At 47.1% G+C, this 9,794-nt stretch overlaps 1 protein-coding gene across 3 annotated transcripts in view; it reads right to left on the bottom strand.

Annotated features, from left to right (window-relative positions):
• Positions 1 to 6,893, bottom strand: part of Fbxo21 (F-box protein 21) — a 43,815-nt gene extending 36,922 nt beyond the window's left edge. For 2 of the 3 annotated variants that reach the window (XM_008847451.3, XM_008847452.3), the window contains exons 1-3: positions 6,615 to 6,893; positions 5,754 to 5,889; positions 2,475 to 2,569 (exon numbers count right to left, since the gene is read on the bottom strand). In XM_008847451.3, the coding sequence (XP_008845673.1) occupies positions 2,475 to 2,569; positions 5,754 to 5,889; positions 6,615 to 6,853 (470 nt within the window). In that variant the 5' untranslated portion in view covers positions 6,854 to 6,893. Of the gene's footprint in view, positions 1 to 2,474; positions 2,570 to 5,753; positions 5,890 to 6,032; positions 6,574 to 6,614 lie in introns of those variants that run through there. The other variant, XM_029570572.1, reaches the window with a different exon arrangement.
• Positions 6,894 to 9,794: the final 2,901 nt, after the last annotated feature.

Genomic DNA, 9,794 nt, shown 5'->3' with positions numbered 1-9,794 from the left:
TTATCATTAATATTATTTAAATATTTTTTTTTTTCTGGTTCTTGTAAATTTATTCTTTTTTAAATATTTTATGACAAGATTTTCCAATGGGGGGGGGGGAGGAAAAAAAAAAAAACCTAAATAAAAACCTCACCAATACCAAAAACCTTACTTCCTTATTTGGATCCTAGTTGGAGCAGTACTAGATTGCTGTCTTAACTTGGGGAGAACTAACATTTTTGTGATGGCTTTGTATTTAAGGACATACTATCTCTATTTCATATTTTTAGTAACATTCTGTGGTAGTCCGGTCTAGGAAAGCTATTCCCAGGAATCTGTGGCTTAGAACTGACATACTACTGTTCACTGTGACCAATGCAAAAGAAAGGTGTCCAGCAGCCAGGGACTGGTTAAATAAATAGTGGCATAGCCTACAAAATAGCAGGCAGCAATTAAGAAAAGTGAGTTTTCTCTTCGAACAGTTGATTAGGACAGATTCCCCAAGGTAATGTGGAGAGAAGGGTCTGTCACATGGTCGTAACTTGGGAAATGAGTATTCTTCCCTCTTCCTCATGTGTATTACTGTGGAGGAAAACAACACAAGTCATTATAAAAATGACAGAGGATGGCTATAGTTCTGTGGTAGAGCACAGAACACTCGTTTGGCTTGTGCAAGGCCCTGGGTTTGACACCCACCACCACAAAAGAAAAATGAGAGAGGTGGAGGCAGGGAAGGCCACAGAAGATAGCAGGGAGGAAGGAGAAATGGCCTAGTAAGAAGAAAGTCTGCACTAAACAAACTAAAACCACTAAAGTGTGCATCAAATGACATGTATGCATTGAAAGGCACATGCCTCCATACCTAAAAACCATAGGTCAGCTTTCATTTGTAAGGTTACTTACTGTTAGATCACACTGCATGCAATTATAGACAAACCAAAATAGAAACAAGAAAGTGACCTCAGAGTCAGAAAGCACCTCAGCCTGAAGTAGTGCCCCTACCTCTCTCCAGCTGTTCTGACACTCACCTCCCAGATTGCCTCAAAGACAACCACAGCACATCGTCTATCTCAGCTGTGGAGCACTTCATAGTGACCTTACCCTAGGAAGACGCCACACCAGCATTTTATCTCCTTCCACACAAGATTTTTCTAAACTTTTAGGAAATTTCTGCCATAGAACATTAGGCTGGAAGCCAAGTTACCCTCTGGGTGAACCAGAAATTAACCTTGCCACTGCAAAATATACAGCATAAACCATTCCTGAGAGCAGTGAGATAAGGGAAGGCAAAGCTCAGCTCCAGTCTGGGAGAGAAGGGCCATTCTAGCAGCTACAATGTTTCAGAGTAACCTAAGATTGTTTTCCAACTCTGAACTACTTTTAGACAGTCTAAATGATTATTGTTAAAATAACAAATATTGAGGGGGCTAGAGAGATGGCTCAGTAGTTAAGAGGATTGGATGCTCTTACAGAGAACCCAGTTCCCTCCACTCACATGGTGCTAACATCCATCCATAACTCCAGTTCCAGGGGATCTGGCTCTTTCTTCTGGATTCTGTGGGCATTGTACATATGGGTACACTTACACAGATGCAGGCAAAACACCCATACACATCAAATAAAAATAAACCAATCAGGAAATTTAAAATAATAAAGACTGAACTCATTTCAGGCAAATCTGGTCTTGGTGGAGAGGTAACAATGAAGAGGAGGTGACTGACATCCCTGAAATGCTTCTCAGTGTCCCAGCAGCCAGAGTGCCCAGGATACTCCTTGACCTATAGTCCAACCAAACATGAATTCTCTTTGCCTTCCAAAGAATTTTCACAAGATTACGTTCTCTAGTTGTCCTGGGTATCTGTGGGGGGATAGGTTCTAGAATACTCCACCCCATGCCAAAATCTGGTATCAGGCCCTTTTGCAAAAAGATGGTGTTTGTGTGAAGCCTAGGCCATCTCTCATGTGCTTTGACCCATCTCTAGATGATTTATGATGCCTAACACTACAGATGCTATAGAAATAGGAAAGCAATAACAAGAAAAAGGCCTGTACATGTTCTATAAAGACAAGATTTTGTATGTGCATATGTGCATCTGTGTATGCATGGGCATACATGTTTGCACATACATAAAGGTTAGTGGTCAATCTCACTCAGGTGTCAACCCTCAGAAGCCATACCCTTAGTTTTTGACACAGGGTCTCTTCTTGGGACCTAAGACTTGCCATTTGGCCAGGCTGACTAGCCAGTAAGCCCAGAGATCCCGTCTCTACCTCTCTAGTGCTGGGATTGAAAGCACACGCCACTGTGCATAGCTTTTTACATGAGTGCTGCAGCTTGATCTCGGGTCCTTATGTTTGTACAGCAAGCACTTTACTGACTGAACCATCTCCCCAGTCCCTTGATACAAGTTTTTAAATTTTATTTTTTGAGACATGACAGCAATTCACTCTGCAGCCATGACAGCTACAGCAGCTTTGTGAAAGTCACAGCTTACCTTCCTTCCATGTTTAGGATGCACACCAGCTCATCCTCAAAAAATATCTCTGGTCCCTCAAGGTTTTCAATGTCACTGAAGCCATTACAAGGAACCTGCAGAGAAGACACGCGAGCAGGTCTCAGTTGTGAATATAAGTGGCTACCACTCCCAGACACAAAGTTGAGCACAAACAAGAATGCACATCCTTATTTGATGTCCACATGTGTGACAGTAACAGCTCTTTCATAAGGTCTCCAACCACCTGCCAGGGCTAGAAAGTAAAATGCAAAGTAACAAGCATGTGTTCAGACCTCATTGTTACTTGTAAGTCATGTCCACACAATGGAATTCCTGAAATGATAATTCAGAATTCTAATGTGAAGACAAACATTCTGAAACAATGACTTCAACTACAAAACCTCCCAACTTCCAATTACTATTTCCTGAAGTCCATGTTGTACACAACTAGGAGAGGAAGAACACAGGCATAAGCCCAGTCTGGGAGGTGCTCCTGTGGCCTGCTGGGTGTGTTTATCCCCTGAAAGTGGAGGCAGTAATGCGTGCTGAGGTGGTGGTGCAACATGTGCTAAGGCAGTACAATGCATGTTGTAGTGGTACATGGTGTGCTGAAGTGCTATTAAAGGCACGAGACAAGTCTGGCTTTCTATGTAGATGCTGGGATCCAAACTCAGGTCTCCATGCTTGTACGACAAGCAGTTTACCCACTGAGCCATCTCTCTAGTCCCTATAAGGAACTCTTAAGAGAAAAAGAATGCAGTAGGAAGCTGGTCTTGTATAAGCAAGTATGAGAGGTGGTGACTGTGTGCTGAGGTATGAGGCACTCTCAGGTTAAGTCTGAAGACAAAAGACTTTCCTCAGTTTTCTTTCTGAAAGTAGCCACAGTGTTTCCGGTTAACCTGTGAGCATGCTGAGAACACAGGAACACCAGATCCTGAGCCAAAGCAACCGCCCACCTATTGATCAACCCTAAGTCTGCCCTGCTATGCTCAAAATCCTTGACACATTTCTAATTAAGTACTTAAAGGTATAGAGAAAGAGGAGGGAAAAAAGCTCACCAACCCACCATTATTAGATAAAGGCACAAACTGTTAAAAGCACACACAAACCCAGCTGGGCTAGCAGCAGAGGTTGCAAACTAGTAGCCCAAGACTAACTGCATCAAACATGTACTGCTCAAAACACCTGTGTGCGTACACATTTAAACCAGTATTGAACACTTGTGATTACAAATTAGCTAGGGCACTGTTTTACTGCAGGGCTGAATAAAAAGATAGTCATTCTTCCATTAATAAGCATTCATGTAAATGAATTACTTAGGGAATGTCTATTTTTACTCCCCAGAGGGGAATAAGTTTAAATGTGTCTGTTATAGCTTTTGTCAATTTGACACAAGCCCAGACGTATCTGGGAAGAGGGAATCTCAATTGAGGAATTACCTCCATCAGATTTGACCTGTGGGCATTTTCTTAATTGCGTATTATATAAAAGGGCCCACTCAATGTGGGCAGTGCCATCCCTAGGCAGGTGGGACTGGGCTGTTTAAGAAAGGTAGATGAGCAAGCCAGGGGAAGCAAGTCAGTAAACAGTGTTCCTCTGTAGTCTCTGCTTCAGTTCCTGTCTCCAGGTTCCTGCCCTGGTTTCCCTCAATGATGGACTGTGAGTTGTAAGCCCAGATAAATCCTTTCCTCCCCAAGTTGGTTTTGGTCAGTATTTTATTACAACAAAAGGCAAACTAGACCTGTGTCTAAAGTTCAAATTTTCCCTTTTAAAACTCAAAACACCTTATAAACATTGTTTATAAATTCCAGTAACTGGGCTGGAGAGATGGCTCCACAATTAAGAACATTTACTGCTCTTTGTAGAGGACCTGGGTTCAGTTCCTAGCACCCACATGGCAACTCACAACTGTCTCTAGTTCTAGAGAGCCAAAACCCTCTTCTGGCCTTCAAAGGCACCAGGTACACATGTGGTGCACATAAGTGCATGCAGACATTCACCTATATAAAATATTTCATTAACAGTTAAAATGAGATCAAAAGTGATGAAATTAGCTATATTTGTAGATTCCCACAATCAGAAATAAAAAATTTAAAAAAACATCAGAGTGTGGGGCTGGAGAGATGGCTCAGCAGTTAAGAGAGCACTGGCTACTCTTGCAGAAGACCCAGGCTCGAATCCCAGCACCCACATGGAGACTAACAACCATTCATAACTCCAGTTGCAAGGGATCTGATGGCCTCTTCTGTCCTCCTCAGGCATTGCACGACCCAAGTACATACAGGACCCAGGAAACAGGCAGGAAGGTCTCAAACACAAAAAAAAAAAAAAAAAAAAAATCAAAAACAAACACAAATTTCCATGAGACTTTGGAAAACGAAAAGTGAAAAAACCCCAAACCTAGAAAGCAAACATGCATTTCAGAATTAAAGAAAACCAACACACACGGTCCACATGGGATGGCTCAGTGGGTAAAGGTGTCTGCTGTCAAGCTGGAGTTCAGTTCCCAGGACCCACATGGCAGAAGGAGAGAACCAACTCACACAAGTTGTTCTCTGACCTCTACACGCATAATGTGGTGCTCACATGCTCGCACAGGCACACACACACACAACTTGAGGCAGGTGTGATAATGCCCACCTATAATTCCAGCTCTGTCTTAAAAAATTGAAACAGTGACAGCAGTAATAACAAAAATCCCATACTGTCTGGGGTAATGGATTCGAGACAATTTTATTTGAAGGACCAATGACTCTAACTTATAGGTAGCTTTTAATTCTGCTGCCTTAACAAACACCCGCTGTTCACTACTGAGTAGGACCACATTCATGTGATCAGCCTTTCTTGGCAACAACTGGGAGAAATTTAGTGTTCAATCATTGATGATTTTTACATCACATGGGGGTTGCACAAAGCATGTGTAACCTACTTGCAAAGAAATACCACTTATCTGGACTCACTGAACACTGCCCTATGTGTCCCTCCACCCCCACTCTCTCTGGCTTTAGAAAAGAAAATCTGGCAGGGACAAATGGCTGCGTGTTGTTGGATGGGAGGGGAGAGAACACAATGACTCTTACAGCCGCTTAAGTAAGGGATTGTGTGAGCACTGAAAAGGGAAACAGCAACAAGAGCTGCAGGAGCTAATGCGAGCGCGCGCGGGCGCGCGCGCCCGCGCGCACACACACACACACACACACACTCACACACACACACACACACACACACACACACAAAACCCCCCCTCCCCAAGCGGCAGCCACATCAACAGATGCTTACGTGCTCTGAAAAGAATCTCTTCGAGAACGAGGCTACAATCTTCCGAGCTTCTAATCCAGCTTTCTGCCGAACTTTATATTCCTCCAACCAATTGACATAGTCGGTGGGGCTGTAGTGCTTCATGAGGGATGGCCACCTTACAAGGAGAGAAAACACCCCATCAGCCTAACGGGGGCTCAAAAGGCAGCTTTGCGAAGCCAACGACAGCACTGGGGTCCGCTGAAAAGAGGGGGCGCTGGCCCCGGCCCTGATTCCCTTCTCCACCCGCCAGGCACTCACTCCGACACTCAGATGCAGTGACCTTGGCGACAGGAGGCTGCGTCTCCATTCTCCCCATCTCTAGAATGAGGCCAGCGGTGGCCACCATCGCAGCGACGATGCTAACGGTTGGCACTGATGGCGCGCCTCCTCAGCACCAGGCCTCGCTCGGGCTTCCCGTGCCGCATCTCATCCGATGCCCACGCTGCCAGGCAGATCTGCCCACGGCATGGATGACCCAGACCCTCGAGAGGGAAGGTGGATCCCCCCCCACACACACACAAGGTCACGAGCTGGGAGGGCAGATCCTCCACCCGGGTCCGCGCCAGCCGGGGATGCACGCCTGGCTGCCTGCGTGTAAACAGCCCGCACCGATCCGGCCACAAAAGCAGGGCGCGCGGAGACCCGGAGGCCGTAGCCCAAGCGCGGGGAGGGGGAGCCCGCCGCAGGCGTCTGCCGCGACCCCATTGGGCTCCGAGGCTCCGGGCCCTAGGCCTTTGTCTGCGGCCGCGGGAAGGGCCGGGGTGGGGTTAGTGCGCGGGCCGGGGCTGGCGGGGTCGGGCCGGGAGGCCGCGCTGGCGTCGCCGCCCGGGGTCCGCTCACCTCACCCGGAATTGCTCCTTCCACACCTGGCCGCTGCTCTGGCACACCTCGCGCAGCCGCCTGCAGGTGCTGGACACGCGGCCGATGTCGAGCGCCGTGAGCGAGCCGCTGCACAGGATGTACTCCAGCACCTCGCCGGGCAGCTGCACCAGGCAGCTGGGCCCCACCGCCTCGGCCGCGGCCTCTTCCGCCAGCGCCGGCACCACCTCCATCGCGCTGTCCGCCGCTGCTGCCGCCATCTTGTCCGCGTACCCGAGGGGGCCGCCGTGCGCGCGCGCGCTAGGGAGCCCGCTAATCCCCGCCCAACGGCCCGGGGCGTGGCTCTGGGAGCCCCGCCTACAGCCGACCACGCCCAGTCGGCTTGGAGCAGAACTGGTGCAGGCTCCAAGAAGCCTGGGAGGCAGCCTGCAGGGAAGTGTGACCCTAGTCCAGCCCAGAGCAGCATAGCATCATTTAAAAAAATTAAAGCCGTCGGCAGGTGAGGTAGCTCAGCGGGGAAGGGGTGTTACTGCTAAGGTGACCGCCTGATTCGATTTCCCAAACCTAAATTGATGGAGGGAGAGAATTGATTCCCAAAAGTTCTCTTCTGACCTCTAGACTCAACACACACACATACATACATACATACATACACACATACATACATACATACATACATACATACATACATACATACTAAATGAAATGCAAAAAATAATTAGGGGCTGGAGAGATGGCTCAACGGTGAAGAGAACTGACTGCTTTTGCAGAGGACCTGGGTTCAATTCCCAGAACCCACATGGTAGCTAACAACTGGCCATAACTTCAGTTCTAGGGGATTCGATGCTCTCTTCTGTCCTCCATGAGCATTGTACAACACAGTTGCACTTACATACATGCAGGTAATACACTCATACACATAAAATAAAAATAATAAATAAAAAATATATTTTAAAAACAACAACAAAAACTAAAACAACCGAGCTTAGTTCATTTGTCAGGAAGAATAACAAAGTGTGCCTCCTGGAGCTGGTGAAGGGATTAAGTGTGCTGTGCAGAGCCATACCCATAGAGTGGTGTGGCTACTCGTGCCTGCATTTGAGGTGGAATGGAGGAACTCACTGCAGACCCATGGAAGAGAAGCCTGTGCCTGTAATGATGCTCATGGATGGGAGAGTTGGCTTCAATGTGGACTCTCAAGGCCTGGCCTCCAAAGACTACATGTCTCTCTATCTTCAGCAGTTGCCCAGTCCCCTCCATGGTCCCTGACTGCTCTTCCATCTTCAGCTCTGACCCTTAAGCAGTTGCAGTCAGCAAGCCCCCCCCCCCATGCAGCTGGCTGATTAAGCCTCCTAGGACCCACGCCCCCTTTCTCACCCAGGACATCTGGCTCTCCTTCTTCCTGCCTCGTGATCAAAGAAGATCAAAGATGACCATTGGAGAGAAAACAAAAACCAAAAACTGCCAACCCAAGAAGCCCTCTCTGCAGTGTAGAAAAGCAGTTTTGTTATGGAATAAGCATGAGATGCCCATCACAGAGAATGTGTTAGTGAGATAACAGAAGTGGAGAGGGACCCCACTCTGTATATAACAGACATACATGACCCCACATTGTATGCAGCAAGAGTAACCCCACTCTATACAGCAGGCCACCCACTCTATACAGCAGGCCACCCACTCTATATACAGCAGGCCACCCACTCTATATACAGTAGGCCACCCCACTCTATGTACAGCAGGCCACCCCACTCTATGTACAGCAGGCCACCCCACTCTATATACAGGAGGCCACTCCCTCTATACAACAGGTCACCTCACTCTATACAGCAGACCACCCCACTCTAACCAGCAGACCACCCTACTCTATTCAGCAGACCACCCCACTCTATACAGGAGGTCACCCTATTCTATACAGTAGGCCACCCACTCTATACAGAAGGTCACCCCCACTCTATACAGCAGGCCACCCCACTATGTACATAGCAGTGCTGTATCATTTTCCTCCCAAGGCTCTTGGGAACTTGTCCTTGGGTAGAGGGCATGGCCTCCTTGCTTGAAACATTCTTTCCTACCCCATCCTAAACTGGCATGGTAATCACTGTACCTTCCCTTCCCTGCTGGCCAACTACCCACAGCCTCAAGGAATAATGAAACTTCTCAAATCTTTATGCGAAGGTGGTTACAGTTAGGAACAAATAACTCCGCTAAACTCCCACAGTGACCTGGAGGTAGGGACACTGTCTTCCTTGATATTTATATTTCAAAGAGATGTTTCCCAGGCCCTTCAGAAAAACATTCCTGGCTAATGATGCAGGTCAGAAGCTTATTTAGCCTTGGAGAAGACTGACAAAATGCAGTGCACTCTTCCAATGGTGCATTGCAGGCCACAGGGACTAAAATGCCGAGGCTGCTGCAACAAGGGTGAACCTGGAGGACCCTTGGGAAAAGCCCAGGGAAAAGCCAGGCACAAGAGGGAGAATTCCACATGATCCCACTTTTAGAAAAGACAAATTCATGGGACAGAATGTAGGCTAAGGGATATTAAGGGATGATGGGGAGGAGGAGAGCAGGGACTATTTAGAATGGGTGCAGACTCTGTGGTGATGAAAAAGTTCTAGAAACAGCACTGCTGGTACCACAACCTAAGTGGATCTTTAAAAAAATGTTTTACTTATTATGTGTATGAGTATATTGCCTACATGTATGTAAGTGCACTCATGTTGTACAATGCCTGTGGAGGTCAGAAGGGGGCATTGGATTCCAGGAACTGGAGTTAGGGATGGTTGTTAGCTGCCACGTGGGTGCTAGGAATCAAACTTGGGTCGTCTACAAGAGCAGCCAGTGTTCTTAACAGTGAGCCATTTTTCCAGCTACCTAAGGGGATCTTTTTAATGTCACGGTTTAGGGCAGGACATTTTCTATTCTGCTTATTTCACTCCCAGCACTCGGGAGGCAGAGGCAGGCAGATCTCTTTGAGTTCAAGGCCAGCCTGGTCTACATAGTGAGTTCCAGGCCAGCTGGGGCTACAGGGAGACCCTGCCTAAAAAAACCAAAAAAAAAAAAAAAAATCATACACACATGCTTTACCTATCAAAGGGGATACAGAATATATTTACAAACATATTTCACAAGGAAATGCTTTAAGAAAAGATGTTGTGGTAGGGGCCCCGGGTTCCATCCCTAATACTGAAAATCAATAAT

Source organism: Nannospalax galili, unplaced genomic scaffold (assembly GCF_000622305.1).
Source record: "Nannospalax galili isolate Female #2095 unplaced genomic scaffold, S.galili_v1.0 scaffold120, whole genome shotgun sequence".
NCBI lineage: Eukaryota > Metazoa > Chordata > Mammalia > Rodentia > Spalacidae > Nannospalax > Nannospalax galili.
This window is presented reverse-complemented; position numbering and strand designations above follow the sequence as displayed.